The sequence below is a fragment of the Lepisma saccharinum genome, chromosome 28 (genome assembly GCF_977018435.1).
Source record: "Lepisma saccharinum chromosome 28, izLepSacc3.1, whole genome shotgun sequence".
Taxonomy (NCBI): Eukaryota; Metazoa; Arthropoda; class Insecta; order Zygentoma; family Lepismatidae; genus Lepisma; species Lepisma saccharinum.
The window spans coordinates 19,233,086-19,255,072 of NC_139256.1; the positions used below are offsets into that span (position 1 = coordinate 19,233,086).

The 21,987-nt window shown below is 37.3% G+C and overlaps 1 protein-coding gene across 1 annotated transcript in view; it reads left to right on the plus strand.

Annotated features, from left to right (window-relative positions):
• The first annotated feature begins 11,665 nt into the window (after nt 1-11,665).
• LOC145980556 (uncharacterized) overlaps nt 11,666-21,987 on the plus strand; it is a 47,395-nt gene continuing 37,073 nt past the window's right edge. Inside the window, exons 1-2 of the mRNA XM_083113579.1 lie at nt 11,666-11,760; nt 14,087-14,236. Of these exons, the coding sequence (XP_082969705.1) occupies nt 14,102-14,236 (135 nt within the window). The 5' untranslated portion in view covers nt 11,666-11,760; nt 14,087-14,101. The remainder of the gene's footprint in view (nt 11,761-14,086; nt 14,237-21,987) is intronic.

A 21,987-nucleotide genomic window follows, 5' to 3' on the forward strand; every position in this document is an offset into this window, starting at 1 on the left:
ATTTAGGCAACACAAGGGCAGGATTACGCTATGTCCAACGTGGATACGGGCAGCGCGGTGCGTGCGGTGTGATGCGAGCGCCGCACCGCAGATATGTGCGTGAACGCAGGGAGTGTCCAACGTTACTGCGTGCGATTGTGTTGAGGAGTTGCGACGAACATGGCTTCCAGTTCGGTGCGCTCCGTGCTATTAATGGAAAGTAGTGTAATTAAAATGAAAATATTGAAGGAACACAAGAGACGTCACAGACAAAAGACGCACACAATCTTCAGAAATAGGTTGTCGTATGGAGAATTTCATCATCTGTATCCGCAGCTACGAGCAGATGAAAATGCATTTCATCAGTACACAAGAATGACAATAAACACCTTTGACTATATTGTGAAAAGATTGGATGGTGCTTGTTATCATTAATTCCTGTACTCTCAGCTACGGAATCCCACTCCGTATCAACAATTAAACGATCTTTGTAACGAGGGTTTCTTTTATCCCACAACATATTTCTTCTTTGCACTTCTGCAATAAGCCCTTCCATCTTTCTTGGCGACTGGCCACCGGACGGCAAATGCGATACAAAACAAACCTGTTTGAAAATCAAACGTTGCGAGCGGACGAATCGCACGCGTCACGTGTCTACGTAGGACGGGCTCATTTCTGACTACAGGTTTGATCGGATACGACTGCCGCGTTGCTCGCATCGCCCCGCACGCACCGTGCTGCCCGTATCCACGTTGGACATAGCGTTACCTAGCAAGTAGCTAATTGCATCTCCTACGTTCCGTTCTCTCGCTTACGGTTGAAAACTTCACGACAACGCCACAGGGATTTTCTCTTCTTGATCTAGATGTACAAGAGCAATATCTACTACAGTACGAAGGATTCTGGACTCCTGATAGTGCAGTGGTAACGCCATTGCCTTGTACAATTCGTGCCAGGTTCGATTTCAGGCGATGGCTCATTGCACAAGTTTTCAGATTCTCCCTTTTATCTGTAGATCTAGTCCCGATTGGCCGAACAAAAAAGGATGCAGTTGCGTCAACTTCTATAGACCTGTGTGGCTCGAATCCAGCCAATAATTTGCCTGTTATTATATTTTATAAATCCCCGCCCTTAAGAAAACAAACTGTTTCATCATTATACATTTAAAAAATTCTCACAACTTAATTACTGATAAAATATTTCATAATAATGTCTTAATTGTAATATAAAATCAGTGTCCTATATTATTTACACTACACATCGTCATTTAGGAATGCAAAGGATGATAAGGGGGATAAGGGCAATAACCAGGATAAGGATTGATAGGCACAGTGATGTGCATCGACAGATTTTTTTTATAATTTTCCCCGATTAGGGACTAAAAAACAGTTATCTTCGAAATAACCACTTATTACTAAAATAAGCAAAAACAACCACTATAAAATAATTAAAATTCATGTATTCCTCTCAGAAATGGCCCGGAACAATAGAAAATCCTGTCTCCCGGTTCAGCTAACCAAATGGTTCCTCAAAAGTTGGTGCTCCTGCAAAGAGTCATAAGAACGTGTGTAAAATACGGCGGAAATTCTTGCAAGTGATTGACAGCTGTGCATGAAAAGTGTATATACAATTAATTTACAATTTAATCACAGTATTGGTATTTCAATTACTTCAGTTTACTTCGTTTTCCCATGTTGTTGGGAACAGAAAGGGTTCTCTTGGGAAAAGGGGGTGGGGTCCTTTGGCACTCTGGTATGTACAGTCGACGGCAAAGATAACGGTAGGCAAATTGTCCACCGATATTTAAATTACTTTTTTAGGAGCGAATTTACAATACCTGACCTCTCCCCGATTTTTGTAATATTTCGCATACTCACTCATTAAGGCTTCCTAATCACGAATTTGAAGTTAAAATTTGGGAGTCACGCGTAGAAATGGCAAAATAAGGGGGTCTGTGATCGCAACCGACAATGCACAATTGCTCATTATTTATCGTAAGATTTTGCGTTTCGAATACTTAAGGAACGAAATATATATTCCTGACATTACTACGACCCCAAATTTTAACTATGCTTGCCTAACCTTACCGTGAATGTTTCGTGGGGCTAACCATGTATTGTTTTGTTTTACGACCTTAAATTTTAATTATGTTTGCTTAACCTAACCTAACCTTACCAAGAATGGTCAGTGGGGCTATCCGTGAATGGTTTTGCGATAATTGTGATAACGAACCGATAAAAAATCTTATTTTCGTAGCACTTTAACGGCAAACGTTCTTAATCGAAGACGCCATTTTCGTATCCTGCAATTTTACGATCGATGCATTGTTGCCAAACTTACCTGTAATCAAATCAGTCCACATTCCACATGCTCTTCTACATCGTGATTGTCACTGTCGTCTTCTTCGCCATTCTCGACGCATTTCGGTGTGGGATCGTAGAGCTTACCGGCTAGGCGAAATAATGGTACGATCTGATCAATCTGTACAACTTTTTTACAGTTCTCTTCCGCCATTCTTACACGATCCATGCTCTCCAAGTATGAAATCAACAGTGTGGCAACGCTGTAGACACTAACTAATTGCGAACGTCAATTGTTCATATTAACAAATATGGTTCGCATACTTGTGTCATAGCTTGTGTACGGAGAATCATTGCGAGAATTGAAAAGCTTATTTTACAACTTCTACACGTTAATGAACAATTTCTACACCTCACCCCAACATGTTAACCTCAGATAAATCATCGGCACTAATTATTTCGTGAGTATAAGCAGTAGCATCAGTGGCGTGGCGTGGATTTTTAAAAGTGTTACCGGTTATCAGTAGGACATTTAGGGGAGACTTGGGCGCCTCCCTACCTCATGCCCCCCCCCCCAAATGTCTTCCAAGTAGTTCATATAATATTAATCTGGTACGTATGCAATTCAATACTAGATTTTGGTAAAGTTATTAGAAAAACAATTGTTGACATAAGGACTAAAGTGAAATCGCAAACATTGGTTGTTGACACAATAATACGTAATTTGATACTTACAGAAACATCGAAGGCTACTTATAGAGCAGATCAATCCGACTTTGAAAATAGTTATATGATGCTGGAGTCCCGGGTTCGAATCCTAGCTTGGGCATGGACGTTTGTGATGTCTATTCATCAATTTAATCATATCATCACTCATCCTCATCTTCGCAAATTAGCCAAAAGTGGCACAAGCGAAGCAAAATCAATCAAATCAAATGAAAAATGTTCTATGATGCTTTCATAAAGAGAAGTTTTTCATTTGAATTTGAATTTTTGGGTGCGTCATGGTCATGGTCCATGTTATCCACATCTGAATTCGACACTTTTTTTTCACCCGAAAATAGAGTACATGGCCAACAAAAGAGTTTCGACAACTGCGCACATCCACATAACCACGGATAGTCGTTATACCACGAAACATTGAAAATGTCGGTCATATCCAGCAGACGACTTGGTTTTTAAATCGTTCAAAACAGGCTTTGGCCTCCCTTTCGCCACAATTTCGCTTTTTTCTGCAATAGAACGAACCGAAAGATTGCTTCAAAATATCTTCTATCGCACGATTACACACACTGTTCAGATAGGATGAACCCGCCACCTCGGAACTCGGAGCAAGCTCCATTAATTAATTGACAATGCCCGAAAACAACATAAAGACGAAAGACAACACTCACAAAACTCCCACTGCACAGTCCCTCCCACAAACCGTTGTTTACTTTTGTAACACGTTGAAGCACCCTCCTTGCCCCCTCCCCTCTCAGCATCCCCAATATTTCCTTCGGAACCTGCAAGAAGTCCAGTTCTACTACTGTTGCCATCTTAGTTCTTTTGAAACCAGATTTGCCCAAATCGCGAAACTTTTCGTTCCAAATAAGACGTATGTAGAGTAGATGTAGTCTTCATCTGTTTCCTAACTACTCCCACTCCCATGTTTCGCTAAATCCACTGAAATCTCATTTCTGACACCACTACTATTTCGTATATTTTACGTCCTATGCTACCTTTAAGGCTCTCGCTTTATAGGATAATCGTGACGATGAGGATGCATGGTGAATTATTAAAATAAAATTATTATTTCTTTGTGTATATAATTATTAATTTTTATAATTATGTAAGTAAAATAATAACAACGAACATTGAAATAACCATTTCTTGCTGAGGATTCGAACCTGCGACACCTGACACTTCAGAGCGTGCTAAGATAACAATCGGGAAATTATGCTTGTAAGTATTGTTTTCACCCAAAAACAGTTCTACCACCTCAAAAACAATGCTTCAATCCGAAATTATTGCATTCCTGCGACAACGTATGTCAATCTCAATCAGTATTATCAACAATTATCACAAATTCCTGTAACCGAAATAATGTTATATGTGTGAAATATAGAATTTTAGGTTGACATTTTTAGAAGGACAAAGGCCCCACTTGACCATACCCATCCCTCTCCTCTCCTTCTCGCCCATGATGTCGAAGAAGGTCAAAGAGGACTTTCATAATCGCTGATATTTAGTGTAAATACAAAATATCACTTGGTATTTTGCTTTTGCCCCAGTGTGATTTGATTTTTTAAAATTTTGATTTGGCGATTTAAGTCCACTTCATGAACAGTAATGCTAATCGGGACAATTTAAAGTTTGATCCGAACCACTTGTGCCTCCACCGGGTATCGAACCCGGGATCCCTTGATTACAAGGCGGCGACGCTACCACTGCGCCATCGTTCCCCAGTGTGACTGGACACCTTCAGAGTAAGATAGACCCGATTAGGCGACTTAGCTCTGTTCTGTCAATTGAATATGGCAACACTGGTCTGTATCCGGTAAGGATCACCGGCAACTGCGCCGGCTAAACAGGCATGCCAAAAACACGCCTCCTCCTCCCGTGGTCAGTCTTTGCCGCAACGCGAATGCCCGGTTCGCTCAATGCGCGTTAAATTTTAAAGAAGCGTTAAATCAAGTTAACGCTACATTAGCACATCGAGGCATTTCTCCAACCTTCGTTAAGGCTAACAGACCTCTAATGTCGTCGTTAAATCTAAAGGCACTCTTTTGCTTCATTAACGTGTTTAACAGCGCGATGTGTTGGATCGGAAATAAGATGGCGAAATTGCGTATGACAGCTGTTGTGTTGAAAGGCTATCCCAAACCGATTTGAACACATTATTTCATACCATCGCAAAACGTACACTAGTTCGATTTCTTTCTACAGCAAAAATAATTTTCCCATTTCGTATTTCATATTATAAATTCGTACTGCAAATCAGAAATCGCATGTAAGTTAAATGAGAAATATTGTATCAATGTACTTTTTAAAGTTTTGTCAATAATGGCATCGTGATCATCACACATTATTCAAATTTTATTAATTTTGCCTGTCGAGCCAAAAATATATGCTTATAGTTAATTATACGAACTTGATGTTTTTAAAATGAATATTGGGCTTCGACCTTGAATGCACTGTAACCATAAACACAAAATATCGCATGACTTTTTAAAATAATGTAACCTCCTTTTACATATTTCAATTTGTATAAGATAAAGTTATTCACCAAAATATTCGGTGTCGTCGTCCACGCCGTTTTCCAGTGGATCATATAGAAACTGGAGAAAGTCGTGGTTTCTTGTGTTTATGCTTATGTCTGCTTATAACTACCATTCCAATTTTTTGTTGTTTTTCAACTGAAAAATGACAGAAAACGTAAGAGATAAAATTAAAATGAAGCAACTGTCCTACAAATAGGCAATACCCGTCCTGTACTCTCATTTAATGTAAAATAAATCTGTGACATTACACAATGTAGCCTGCAATCTTTCAAAGTAGTAGGGAATTGTTCTTTCGAACTTTTCAAATTATTATCCACCTACTCCAATTAACATCATGGAAAAAAATAATTTTGCAGTGACGAGAATGCTCGACACAAATGTTCATCATTCTATATTCTGAATCACAAGCGGCTAGGGACAGCTGTAGCAAACTGGAGATGCTAAAAGCACCAAACCTGACCTGCCTAACCTAACCAAGTACAGAAATAAAGAAAACCTGCCTAACCTATTTACTTATTTAGCTCGTAGCTGTACGTAAGTACTGTAGAATAAAACATGTTGTTTAATATAACGTGAGTCTTAATATAATCACAAAATCAAAACAATTATTATGCAGTATATTGAAAATGGGCTGACATATAACGGTGCAAATGGAAGTTAAATCGTATTCATACCAAACTGAAAGAGCACTTAAAAATTTAAAAAAATAATCAACCGTTACATGTACAAGGTACATTTACGAACGACTACCATCCCATCACGTAATATAGCTTACATATGTTGTTTCATTAAAAAAAAAAAAAAAAAAAAAAAAAAAAAAAAAGCTTGAGGTCCTAAGCAGTTTCAGGTATATAGTTTCGTGCATGGACATTGTGCAGTGACGTAAAAGACACTACCATCCATTCGGAAATTATATTCCTTGTACATACGTACAAGTGGTAATGATATTGTCTGAGTGCACTTGTTATATTTTTTACCAGTTATGATAAATTAAATGTAAAATATCATATTAATCAACCGTTCCTTGTACAAGGTACATTTTCTGAATGACTACAATTTCATCACATAATGAAAAGCCAAACATATTGTAAAGAACCGTACTACACATGTATGTTAAGCTTCAGGTCCTAAGCAGTTTAAAGGTGTTGTCGTTTCGTGCATGGAAATTGTAAGAGTATACATATTTGTTTGAAGAACACACACACATCCATTCGGAAATTTTTCCTTGTACTTATGTACAAGTGGTAATGGTACTGTCTAACAGTGCACTTGTTTTTTTTTGTTTTTTTAACCAGTTATGATAAATCAAATTTAAAATATATTAATCAACCGTTCCATGTACAAGGTACATTTTCTGAATGACTACAATTTCATCACATAATGAATAACCAAATATAATGTAAAGTACCGTACTACATATGTATGTTTCATTAAGAAAAAAGCTTAATCCTAAGCTGTTTCTGATAATGTAGTTTCGTGCACGGACATTGTAAAAGTATGCATATTTGTTTGTAAAACACACTACCACGCATTCGGAAAGTATTTTTGCACGGTACGTTCGTACAAGTGGTGAGGATACTGTCTAACAGTGTACTTTTCCTTTTTACCATTTATGATAAATCAAATATAAAATATCGTATTGTATTATATATATATTTTCTTTGAAAAATATTTGTACGAAACAAAAACAACCATTCAGAAACGTCCCTTGTACATATGCATGAACGGTAATCATACTGGTAAACATTTTACGTGCCTTCTTTTTTTGTCAGTGATTATTTGGAAACAGTAGATTTCTTGTTTGCAATGCCACATTCACATCAATTCCAATAGAAGTGACTTGCAATATTTACATATTATTTAATTGCCATAGACAGTAAGTTAAGTTATGCATGGTGTACATTTCGTGAAATGTTCTCTTTTGTTGAGGAAAATTATTATAGCAAACACACGTTCATTTCCACCTTTAGGCCTCTTTTGCAATGCCATTTTAATATAATTAAATTTCAAACAGATTACACTAACCTAGAACAGTAGTTTTATTTATATATTTATGATCTTGTATTTGCAGTCGGTAGGCACTCATTTAAATCTAACTTACGAAATTACAATGCAACTGTTAATCCTAATACATAACATTTTCGGTGGGCGGACGTAAATACCTAAGTAACATTCATTTCTTAAACATATATTTATGTGTTACACATTACTTTATTTATTTTTGTTCCTGGGATTTCATACAAAAAAAACAAAACAAATCGCTTACGCACAGTCTACTGTCCACGGTGCAACCAATGAAAACGTTGCATTTCTCGTGTCAAAGTATGAGAATAGCAAGGAATCAAAGCAAAACGTCTCTAACATGTCGTTAGTTAACGGGCCTATAAAATCGCTTGAGCGAACATTAAAAGTTTAACAGGCTGCTAAGATTTTAGTGATGCGTTAACTATCAACTCGTTAAGAACGTTTTAAAGATGGTTGAGCGAACCGGGCACAAGTCTTCCTTGCGTGGGCTCAGTGGCGCAGGAACGGGGGGGTACAGGGGTACATTGTACCCCCGCAAATTTTTGAAGGGGGTACTGTACCCCCCTAAATCCGTAAATCGAGTTGTACCCCCCTTTGGTAATTTGACAGCAGACGGAAGGTGCTACTGTTACAATAACCTATGATCAATTCGCCCAATAAAAAATGTATTATTGTTTATAAATTTTAAGCATTATAGTCCTTACCACAGAAATTCAAAACATTTAATTGTAAACTTATTATACTACATTGTGCTTGCTACTAGTTAGTTCATTGACCTAAGTTCTTGGAAACCTCTTTAACGAGATGAAAATTGTTTAAAATGTGTGTGGAGCGATGGAATCAGATTGACTCTCAGACAATTACGCTGCAGACGATTGCTGCTTTGCGTAAGGGGAGTTACACATTTCTAAAGCAGTGGTCGCGTCGATTCGAAGATAAGATACAAATCTTCATCAGAAGAGTATATGACTGACCCCATTTTCTTTTGAATATTTATAATGGAATTTTCCGAAACGGAACACTTACACGAACGAGACGAGACACGACAGACCAACTTGGGAGGTACAATGCACTCCTGTACCTCACCCATATTTTTCATAAATTTGTAAGATGGTGCTGGGAAAACTATACTTAAACCTATATATTAAGATATATATTTTTTTAAAAAATAGAGTGCCGATTAGCCTATCTGAGAATGAGGTAAATTTGGAATAAGTTTTCATAACTTCAGAGTGGAAACCGAAAGAAATAAGCACAAACAAGAACGAGAAGGACCTTACCACACAGGATACAAGATGAGGCTGTGACAATTCTCGACTCATCGCATCGCGATACCATTCCTAGGTGAAATGAAATCTTTCCTAGACATTTAAACAGGGTGCAATTTGCGATTTTATCAGAGGGGGGACTATTTTTTACCTATGTATTAGGTATACTTATAATTGGACATAAATTGCTTAAAATCTAATTGTGATATCGAATGCAACACAAACACAACGCCATTTTATGTTAAACTCTAAAGTCAAATTGTAAGAAAATTACATTAGTCAGATGAATGCACGAGATAAATGAGACTCACTGCAGGTTCTATTGGTAGATTTTGGATTGGATTTACAAGGTCGCTGGGAATAAGACGGGAATATTTGATTGATTGATTTGGTTTATTTTACTTCGCATTTCTGCCACTTTTGGCTAATCGCGAAGATGAGGATGAGTGATGATGATATGATGAAATTGATGGACACTCAAAAATAACACCCAAGGGCAGGCCAGGATTCGAACCTGGGACCTCAGGCGTCATAGCGCGCTATGCTAATCCCTCCGCCACGGAGTCCGGCGAGGGTATGGCTTTCCTTGCTACTTCTGAGAGCTGAAGGATTTCGGTTTTGTAAATGAACCGAATGATATTACTTTCAGTACTTGAAGAGCGTCATTAGGTACAGCTAATTATATTACAAATAAATGATTTGTCATATTTTTCACAAATATTTCAAAGTTAGACTTCTTACGAGTTGATTGGGAACCATCTGAACTCATTTTTTTCTTTTTTAATACAACACCCTATAGATGTCTGAGAAAATACCAAATACATGGCTTCTAAAAGGCATTGGATATGGTACACACCTGCCAAAAATTGTTTAAAGATATTTTTATGCGTAGCTATGGGACTTTTAAAATTAGAAAGAGCGGAACTGAAGTGGAACTCTATATAATGTAGTTTCTATATCCAGTGGGTAGGAGATGATTATTCCTGGTTGGGGTGGCTCAAGATCCCCCTCACTCCTGATTTTCTGTTCCGTGAAATCCAAATAAGCCCAGAATGAGGTCCAGAGCTTAGCCTTATATGTTTCAGAATTATTATCCGATTTTAAAATCTGTTTTTTGTTTTTTTTTGTTTTTTCACTTAAATTCTAACAAAAACAATGAAAAATATTTATGCATATTTTGCATTAAATAACAGGACATTCGTGTGTGCTGTTCTAAAAGAGAATATTTCTCATGGCTTCACATTATACCTAGGTATCAAGGACGTTTTTGTGGGGGTCCAGGGGGTCCGGACCCCTTCCCCCCCAAAAGACTTACCAAGTAGTAAAAGTAATTTATCAAAATATAATTGTTTAGCATTTGTTATACTCAATTTTCATCAATGCCAATACCATGCTTGAACAGCGTAACAATTAAAAGTTAGGGTGCGGCAGAAATATCTCCCGGATTTCATTTGTGAATAACAAAGCAACGATAGATGTTATGCAAAACTTTGCCACGTTCGTTCGATTGCGGCTGCAGGAAGTTGCGTAACATCCATACATAACGGTCAGAAGTTACATTAACTGAGTGCCGTCTTCCTCAAAAAAGTAGGGGCGTTCATGGAGTTGTCTCGGTACATATGGGAAACAAAATGATAATCCTTGTTCTTTCCAACTGTGAAATAAAATTTTGCATAACATCTATCGTTGCTTTGTTATTCACGAATGAAATCCGGGAGTTATTTCTGCTGCATCCTGTATACTCGATGGTTTTATGCGCTGAACTTATTGGAAGACAAGGAATTTGGCTCATACGGCTTTGAAGGATTCCAAAGATTTATGCACACTACTAATGATAATATCCATAAAATATTAATCAGGAACTTTACTTTTCGTTAATTGGATCTAACTCCTTTTTTGTTATTCAATAAATATTCAATTCTTTTTCTATCTGACATTAAATTCCTTGCCAGGGCAGTTGTTTTTGTGCAAATCTTGGCGATCTTAACTATACGCAACCTAGATAATGAATACTTGCTGTTATATTTCTATTCTTTTACTATCTTTTACCTATTCATGTAATAATAACAATACAATATTAATTAATGTACATATTTAATTAATTAATATATTAATTTAATTAAATATAATTATCCTAAAAAGTAAAGTGTTCCCCTGTGCTTAGCACCACGCAATGAAGGCGTATAGGGGGTGTGGCTAATTATTATTATTGCGACACTTGATTGGACATATATATATGGGAGGCTGAATTTTGTACCCCCCCAAATGAAAAACGTTCCTGCGCCACTGCGTGGGCTCACGGCCCTTTCCTCATGTTGCCTGAGGAGGATACCGGATCAGTCCTCCTCTCCGCTTTTGCCGGTGTCAGAAAAAAATGTCAGTCTGCAATGTTTACTTTACGACAATATTACCAGTTTATGTACGTAATAATATTTTAAGACGGGTTCTTCAATTCTTTATATTTTGGTGTTACCTGCGGTAACAGAAGCTACATGCACGCCACGCCTCTGAGTAGCATAGAAATGACAGAAGGGTCCGGTATTGTAAATTCTTACCCTTTTTATTCTACATCCTGTGTTGTTTTAAGGAACCATGGAATAACGATGAAACGCTCTCCAATGAAAAGCTTAGGGCAACCAAATGACGAACAGAATTATTTAGGGACACAACAGGGGTGGAGCCGCCACCGGAAACTTTGGCAGTGAACAGCCCCATTCGCCTACTGTTTTTTTGCCGTTGGGTGTACAAGCGCCTCTGGCTTTAACTCATTCTTTGCTATGGCAACACTGATGTTCACATTCATAAAAGCACAGATTATATAGCATAAAGATTTTGACGTAAATGGCGGCAGCGAGAGATGAGAAGAATTGCTTTGTTTATTTCATTAAAGCACGACTAAAATAACTTGCAAATAATACTTAAAAGGTAAGTGTATTAACGTTTGTACTTATGGCTAAGTGATCAAATATTTTTATCTGATGTCATGCTTATTTGTGTGTAATTTATGAAAGTAGAATGTAATAGTCGAAAAGAAAGGCACCATGCGCATGTATTCCAGTAAGAGACAGTAACAAACAGAATAACTAGTATGAAATGGAAATTCTGGACAGTGAAGTGCAAAGAAAAAGACAAGACAATATTTGTTCACATTTCTCAATCCTTTAGAAGGGCACGTGCTTTTAATATGAAGAAGAAAGCGTGCTTTGCTGTGAAGTTGATGGTATCCATGTTGTACTGTCGAAGCAGTTTAAAATATGAAGAAAAACACAATTGACAGTTGAGTGTTTTATACACTACGTATCTCGAAACCAGTGTTCGGAAAGTTACTTTTTAAAAGTAATAGAGTTACAGTTACGGTTACTTGTTTCAAAAAGTGACGGAGTTACAATTACCCTTTTTTCTCATTTAAAAAAGTTATTCGGTTACAGTTACTAATTCTTAAAACTGCAAATTACTTTCTGCTGGAAATTTTCTTTCAAATAAATTACACTCAATCAATGATCATTGATTGTAATAAAATAAATTTACTAGGTTTTTCATGTGTTTTCCGATGTTAGACAATGCTACAGGAACTTATTACGGTATAGTAAATTAGTACCATTAATAATTACAACAAATTAAAATGGCCGCGATACTTTCGCCAGGTGGTGAGAATAGCTTGCACGTAGATATAAAAAAAAATACTTTCCGCACTATTAAGAAGCATCGTTTCTTATTAAGAACTAATTTTTGTAACGAAAATATTCGAAGAGTGCGGAAAATCGAGGGTGTAGAAAAGGGTACCGGAGCCAATAGCTTATTGGGCATTTTCACCAGGTACTGGGAATAGCAGAAAGTGCTGAAGGCCAGAAGTCGCATGATCAGGTGTTGCAAGTAATGCTAACAGCCCTAAACCTGACCTGCCTAACGTAACAAAGAAAGCATTGAGGAATTCAATACCTTTTCATGTCTACATCAAGTAATGTTTACCAGCAGCAGTCCATAGGAAGATGGATCAATGCAATGTTTTCCATCCTTACTGATTTCCTTTTTTGGGAACGAGTTTACAATAGCGGACCACTTTCCAATTTCTATGAAATTTCGCCTACTCACTAATTGTGAACTCCTAATCACAAATATGCATATAATAATTGGCGGTAGAGTCTGGAAATCAAGAAAAAAATGAAATAAACTATGTTTTCTTAACGTAACATAACCCTACCATAAGAACAGCAGTTCCACAGAACATGCCATTTTCTCCGAATGGGTGTCACTTATCGCACAACACTTTAGCTACATTGTGTTCTGACGTCACAGGAGAGAGCTTTTTCATGTTAGGCAAGACAAGGTAACGCGTCTTAGCGAAAATATTAATTTTTCTTTGTATTTATGCTAATGGAACCTAACCTAACAAGCCTAACCTAACCTCGTAGGCATTCCTCGTCTGACATCAATATTCAAGGTAGCCAGATTGTTGTGCGTAAAGGAAGACCATTAATGAATTGCGAAAGAAAGATGTTCTGAATTGCTGTGTATGGACAATCACCGTGGTAAATCGCAAGGTTATTTTACAAGTTCTAGAATTTTAACAAGTGACCGCCAAATATGAACAGGACACCGAAATGGCCCAAGTTCCTTTTGTTTTATTGCGATTTCATCATGCTACGAATGCAATTTTTACATGGTTCGATTTCGATTTATGTCTGTAAACACATACTGCGGAGTTTTAGCGATCACTTAATATTTTGTTCAATATATGATATCGTGGTTAGGTTAGGCAGGTTAGGTTTGGTTTCCATAGCATTAAAATAAAGTCCCTAAATGCATTCCACTAAGGTTCCGATATACTTCTACATTCATTCCCACGCTTCTACGATATTTACTGTCGCTTGTCGATGGAAAATGTCTTGTCCATGAGAAGTGCGTAAGGTAATTTTCAAGGTTTTTTTTTCTACATAAATAACTTGTTTTCAAGTCCAAACATCGCTCATTACTTTAAGGAAGGTTCAAATTTCGTGACAATGTTTTCCAAAATTTCTACAATAATTAGTCTTTGTGCTAGGAGAAATCATAAAACAATCTGAACAGTTACCCTTTTTTGTCCAAATCAACATTACCCCTCCATCTTTGCCTTCCTACAGGTCTCTTACCATCAGGTTCCCCAACACGAATCCTGTAAACTCTTCTTTTCTCTCCCATAAGTGCCACATGGCCTGCCCATCTTGGTCTTCTTATATGAAATTACTTTATCATTGAACCTCTTTATTTTTAGATTGAAGCAGAAACCATGAGTAAGAAGAGTAACGCAAGCAGTGAGAGCTCTCTTAAAGTTGTGGGTTGTGTTATATCGAAACCCAGTAACAGTCGACCCATCGACTATCCTCTGATGGACTATCTTGTAAAGAATCCTCAGGCATATAAGGTAGATAAGTATGCTAAACATGAGTATTTATTGTTTTATTACAGTGCGCACAAACAGCAGGGTAGAATGCATATTATGTTTGATTTTTTTGTTTGTTTGTTTGTTCATGCTTTGTAAACTTTTATTCTCCTGTTATTGTTTAGTCCCCATCAATATTCTCCTCACATTTCATTCTGTTTATTGCAGATTTCTATGTACAGCTTATTAATATACATTTTATGTAATGACACCAATTAGTTATTACCTGACCAATGAGTAAAGGGATACATTTTCATATTCAAAATGAGCCATCAATTATGTTTTGTATTTCATAAGATTTTTATTGTAAATTAAAGCTGGACTTAGTAGAAGTTCATCTTCAGATATAAAAGTTGGCTCAGAAAATTTATTTAGAAAGACACAAGCTATTCTTATTTTTGCAAATGGTGGACTACAAAGTCCATATTTAGTTCTAAATTAGTGGGTATTTTGCTAAAGTTAGATTGTAGTCGAAAAATGAAACAACATAGACTCTGCTCCACCTAATCCTGAACTAAACAGGGAAAGACATCAATTGTGATGCGGACCATGAGAAACCTAAACTGGGTTGACGGGCTTTTGAAGATAGCAGTACAGCAGGTAAATGCGAAACTCCTCAAAGTTGTAGTCAGATGCCATATGCTACGTGTACAGCTGACCGCTTAGGGGAAGATCTCCTATCAAGATCTATGGAAGTGAAGTGACGTAGCGAACCCACTATTAGGGTTGGGGCAGTGCACCCTGAGTGAGAAACACATGTGGACTCTGTGCAACGAATTCAAGTTGTTTAGGGTTACCGGACATCCTATTTTACCCCAGACAAATCCTGCTCCGGGTGGGTTTTTAGGAAAATTTGGAAATGTCCTCTTTTTTGCAGATAGACAACTGCTTAAGGGCATGCGATACAATTTCCACGAGAGTCTTCCCAAGCCCTTCTGTCCATGGCAGTGTGCCAACTTAGCTCTCTCGGAGCCAGATCTGGCTCTTTCGTGCACTCGTTCGGCTGTGAACTGGGACGCCCACGCCCCGTGCCCCACTATGATGCCATCACTGGTTCCGGCCCACATAGACCAACTTTTGTCATAATTATACATTTTGCACATGACAGGATATTGTTATATTGGCTGCGTCGCCCCACTCCCTCTTATCTCCCCAGCTAATTCTTTATAGCGCAATGCTAGACGTGAAATTGACATAATATTGTTATCAGGGAATTCTTTACTTTAGATTTCATACCACCATCGGTGGATTATTGAGATGGGCGATGCCGCCGGATCTAGATGTTGAAAACTAAGAATAAATTGTCATCAAATTAGAGTTAACGATAATAGCAGTGCCCCATCCCTTTGACAACTAACATTACCCTAGAAGGCACTTTAAACAGCCATCGTAAATCTAGCTCCATGAGAGTCAGTTTGAACTCAATTTAAGGTGAAATTTAGTTCTTTTATTCCCATCAGGTTTGGCAACACTGCTAGGAGGCAAGGAAAAAAGCATTGATAATATGGGAGTATGATTTGATTCATTCTCTTGTGAATATAAAACTTCTGATGGAATAGAAAGAGATGTCAACGGGAAGAGGGCAGTTTGAAGATGAATTTCACCAGCGGAAAAGTCGAAACTTCCATTTGATTAGCCGTAACTTGATGTTGAAGTTGATTCCCCATAAGGAATACATGGGATTCCGAAAATTATTATTCATCATATTATTCAAACATCGTGTCCAGCTTAATAATCAACATAACAAAATGTTTGCACTTGCAACATGGGGAGGAATTCATACTCTTGGATACACCCAGGGTTTGTTTTAGTAGCAGTGCCCATTCGGTCGATACTAAAATAAATGCACAATTGGTGCGTAATTGTATCTCCTCGCCTTAACTTCCAAGATTAGTAACAAAATGTTATTTGTAAATAATTTTTAATATTGTTTCCATCTTCAATTTCGAAGTAAGGAAATACAGCACACTCAGTTGCAAGTGCAAATACAAGAAACTTCTGTTGTCACCATCTCGCTGTGTGAGGTTTTAATTTCAAAGCATTTGTGACATCTACCGCAGCTCGTGGTGAGCAACAAGTTTCTAACAATAGGTAAGAATATGTGATTTGTAGCAGTTTACTTTGATTTGAGTTTCCTGACATCAGAATTCAGAAATAAACAGTAATTTTTAACTGCCGTACTCTTAGTTGTTACATACCAGTGAAGTTCTGTCAATCAGCGGTCTGAACCATGCTGAGCGCAAATGTGTTTTTAGAGACGACTGACAAAAACTGTTTCCTGACTAGGCTTGGAAGAAAGAACTCTGAGGCAGAATATCAATTTATGTTATGCTTTGAAAGTAAAGAGACCAAGTTTCACAACCGTACAACATTATGATCATAGTGAATAAATATTAGAATAGTCAGACATTTGCCTATAATGAGGCCTATTATTAGTGGAAACTGTATAAAATTATAATACAGGGGTGTGTGATCTAGCTATAAGCCCACCAAAACACCAGTAAGCCCAAAACGTGTGTTTGAAGTGCTGCATCTTCATTGAAAGTTAACAACTTACAATACAAAAGTATTCTGGACACTGAAAGGAAAGCAACAACCTGTTGCCGCAGACATATGCACTGTGTGATTGACGCAAATCAACTCCTACGCACTTCCAAAGGGACACTGACCGCAGCGGAAGACTTTCTATTACCCCTAATATCTACAAATGTACCTGCCCTTCCCTTTATCCCTGCACCCTGTCTCCCCTCGTTTGGGCAACGTCTCATGAGCTGACTGCTGTATTAAGTTTTTCATCATACGAATTTCAAAGTAGAACTTCGTTGCAACATTATGTGCTTCTCATAAAATAAAACTGTGTGTATATACTCTATATACTTGGTGACCACAATTAAAGTTGCTCTAATCAGAGCTCTCTGGAGCCCATTTGAAACTTGGTAGAGAGGTATGGAGACTATGGGGAAGTGAATGCAGACGATATAAAAAAAAAGTTAAGCTGTTTAGTAAATAATATGAATTGATTTCACCTTTTCAAGCATTTGGTAGAGTTATTTTAAATTATTTAATTTGAAAATGATATTTATGCAAAGTATGCTGTAGAATGTAGAAATACGTATATTCTTCAATAAGATGATCTCAAAATTAGGGCTGAACTAATACCAATGGCAGCACTTGCCATTGTTAGATGCTTGTGGAATGCTGTTGATAATATTTATAAATGTTAATATAAGTACAGTGTGTTTCCAAAATCATGCCACCCTAACTTGGAGTGCATATAACAGCAAACTGTATTCACACTGGCCTTTCTACATTATAAAGTCACATACATTGACACTTTATACATTTTTTATTGCCATTGCATTCAATACAGGAAATCCTGGAAATTAATTATGTAAGGGTCAGTTTTTCCAGCATTGCATTGTGTCTTAGGGAGAATTCACACCGAAGAGACAAGTGCTGCTTGCAAGCAAACACTCAGTAATCAATTGAACGTTTCGAACCGAATTGACATGACAAGCTGCACGAGCCTTCATTTCTCTATCGTGTTGGTCAGACTTTTCCTCAATACCGTGCATCGTGTCGCAGTTTGTTGTTTGAGTATGCCCACTGAATGCGTCACCCCAATGAGCTATTTTGGGATGGCCCAACTGGAGACCTTACAACATGTTTGAACCTCTGTAATTTGTTGATATCGATATGTACAATGTTTTAAGATTTAAACATAATGCCTTCAACATCTTGTAAAGAGGCTGCGTTCTTGGACATTTAGGACGTGATTGCTTTTATTTTAAAAAGCCAGCACGTGGAGGCACTTTAGTTCAAAATAGATTAGTCAACGTGGAAAAGTACTCTTAGTGCATTGTTTTTCAACTGCCGGGCCCTCGTATCAAATATACTGAGCTGCAAAAGGTTCTGATGAAATTGGTTGACAACACAATCCCAGTATCATATTTGAGTTGTGAGTTTTCGTTTTTTAAGTCCATTTTGTGCAGAAATGACTAATCAGGATGGGATCTACAGTTTAAAGTGGGATCCGCTACACTATGTGCCTCCACAGAGTATCGAACCCGGGATCACTTAGTTACAAGGAGTCAACCTTAACCCTTCGTCATCCATATTTTTATATTTGTCAACAATCCTGCACTTAATCAAACTATTATTACTCTTTATGAGGGGTCCCGGGTTCGAATCCTGGCTTGAGCATGTGATGTCTATTCATCAATTTCATCATCATCGCTCATCCCCATCTTCGCAAATTAGCCAAAAGTGGCACCAGAAGTGAAGTAAAATAAATCAAATCAAATTACTCTTTATGATTATGCTAGAATTTATTTATCAATATTTAATTTCATGGGTACATGTTAATTCATGAATAAAATCTTTAATAATAGAACGGTATTTATGAGGAAAATTCTTGAGCTAAGGGCATTGAAAAAAGAATACCGGAACATGGTTTCATGAAGGTTGGGAACCGTTTCTCTAGTGTTTAGGTCTTTGTTTTATCCAGTCTAGCGTATGCAGTGCATATTGTTTCTCATGCACAACATGGCTTTCCCGAGTTTCAATAACTTACACAAATGTTACAATGCTATTTACATGTAAAGGTGTTTTTTTTTCTAATAAACTGGTTAATGCAATTACGTCTGTACCATCATATGAACTGAGCAAAGAAACAAGTGTCACTTGTTGCATGTCTCTTCAGTTTGAATTCTCCCTTTCTGACATGATGGTGTAAAATTTAGTGGAGAAACACTGTTTTTTTTGTTGTTTTTTTTCTGAATTTGGTTTTTCGTAAAGAAAGCTCAATGAAGAAAGCACATGGATCTACTTGGGCCAACCTCGAGTAGTTTCTATACAACATGAGAAATCAGAAACAATAATTTTCCCAAAGGAGACTTGTAAGTGGATTCATTATTGCACCAGGCAAGCCTCAAGGAGTATATGTGAAATATGAGGCATTGTGTCAGTGATTGGACACATGTTGCTTACACCTGCTGACTTTGAGGTAATTACAGAGAAGTTCCAAAAAAGAGAGAGGGTAAAGGGAGTATCAGTTATAGAAAGCACGAAACATTTGTCTACCTGCAGAAACAGGTTGTTGCTTTTTTTCAGTGTACAAAATGTAAAACGTTCAAAGAAAATATATGGCAAAGGGTTGTGTTGCTGCATGTGTTTCTGGCTCAAGGTAACTTCCTCAACCCTAATAGTGGAGTCTCCTTTCGGTACGTCACTTCTGTCGGGATCTTATTGTAAGCGGTTAGCTGTAATTATACCTTCTTTTCCCATGAAATTGCAATTCTAATTAAAGAAAATTACTACTATTTTCTGTACGTTATTAACTGGAAATCAGAAGTAGTTTCAAATATCTCAATAGACAAGGCTTGATAATCCCGAAAACCTAGTGTGAATATTTCTCAGTTTTCATGTTATATATACCATTTTTGAAACACTTGATATTACGACGCACCTACACTACACTACCAGAGTTTGCCTAAAAATATTCACAGGTTTAGATATGAAATATTCCAGGGTGTCTACAAGTCAGTCATGAAAGCCAAGGTAGATTAATGAAATCAACAAGTAGGTCAAGAAGTCGATAAAAAGTAGAGAAATTATACTTGTGGTCAAGAATTTTTGCTGTCACAATGATTGATTGATTTAGTTTATTTTATTTCACTTTTGTGCCCCTTTGGCTAATCGCAAAGATGAATGGTAAGGTAAGATTGATGAAGGAACATTCACAAACATATAGGTTTGAGCCCCACGTAAGATTGTACCGGCTGAAAGTCCAGATGCTAGTTGCTAGTCTTCCAAATGCAGTCCGGAATGTATCAGGTGGTTATAATTAAAGTGACGGTGTTCAGAGTGGTACAGCACGGGCTGTAATGAGAGTAGCAGTCTGAAACTTCGTAGATATGCTAATGAAGCAATGCGCTCGCGAATTATGGAAAAAAAAAAAAAAGAAGTTCCAATTCTCGCCACCAGGGTAAAAAATGGCGCTGTAAGCAGTCAAAACTTGGTATAGTTACAGGAAAAACACTATAAATCGCAGAAAACAATACTCTTTGTAATAAAATATCGCTACAATTTCACTATTCGAATTACATGAACATTACTAAAGGAAAAAGCAACAAGCGTCACCAACAACAACCAGGGAGCTCACACAATGGTTAGGCAATTTCACCGACTTTGACGTCAGAGTTATGGAAAATTCCACGTTTTGACTGCTTACAGCGCCGTTTTTTACCCTGGTGGCGAGAATTGGAACTATTTTTTTTTCTTCATAATTCGCGAGCGCATTGCTTCATTAGCATATTTACGAAGTTTCAGACTGCTACTCTCATTACAGCCCGTGCTGTACCACTCTGAACACCGTCACTTTAATTATAACCACCTGGTATTAATAGATAAAGCAACTCGAATTCTCTTGTTATATACAGCTTCAGTTTTCATCTTAACTGGCCTTTTGGTAGAGTTTTTCCATTAAATAAATATTTGAATGGCTTATTGCAGAAAGGGACCTGCGTCACTTTTGCACAATTCTGAGAAAAAGAATGAAAAATCGTATAATATTAATAGTGTAAGAAAGAAATGTGCCGTTGTTGGCTCAAATATTCAACATAATGAATAGTTAATTTTGCAACCCTCAATGCACCCCCCTGCAGTATGCTGCTAGACACAGTGGAGATGAAAAAATTAACTCCGATACATCAAAAATGTGACTCAGGTCCCTTTCTGCAATAAGCCATTGATTTATTTTCTTAATTGCTAATTTTCCCCAGGTTCGATAACCGGTAGAGGCTCATTGTGGTTTGGATCCCACTTTAAACTGTATCTCCCATCCCGATTAGCCTTACTGTGATTGGATTTAACACAGAGTCAATCAATTAATTGCTAATTTCAAAGTTTACTAAGTAGGGGTTCAATAAATAAAGGTTAAGAAAAACTAATTGGATTTGTTATTTGGGTAGACACCCTGTAATCAGAATATTAAATTAGCTGCCTTTGAAAAACCATTAAAACTACTTTCTGCACACAGTATTGCTATACAATTATTGAAAATTGTTCATTTTGCATAATTTCCATAATACAGGGTGATTCATAATTCCCTCTGATTTTGAACATTTACAGTACAAGAACTATAACACATACAGCAAAAGGTGAATATCACTACATAGAGAATCTCTCCAAATTTGGTATGTACCTTGTAGGTGTTCGATATGTGAACCCCTGGTGACATGGCAGACATGAATCCTGACATCAAGTTCCTGCCAAATTCATCCCAACATATTGCAATCAATACCAGCGACTGCATGTGCGATCCTTTCTCACAGTTGTGAAAAATCACCTGGCCAAGGGGGGCATGATCTTTGTAAGAAAAAATAAATTTAGCGAATTTTAAGATGCAGAATGCTTTATGTTTACCATTGCATGCCATGTTTGCATTATACTGCCACCTAGCAGCTAAATCTACAATTACACAATGGAACCTATTATGAGTGCAAACTATGAGAGATTCTTCATGTACAGATATGCACCTTTTTCCTGTATGTAGTGTAGTGCTTGTTCTATAAAGGTATGAAACCCCAGAGGGAATTATGAATCATCCTTTCTAAGAGACTGCGAAAATTTCGCATCACGTTTTGCAGACCCTAGGAGATAACTTGATCCAGAATTTCAGTAACTAAAGGCCGAATCACACGGAACTGGATTTCCAGTAGGAATGCCCTAGT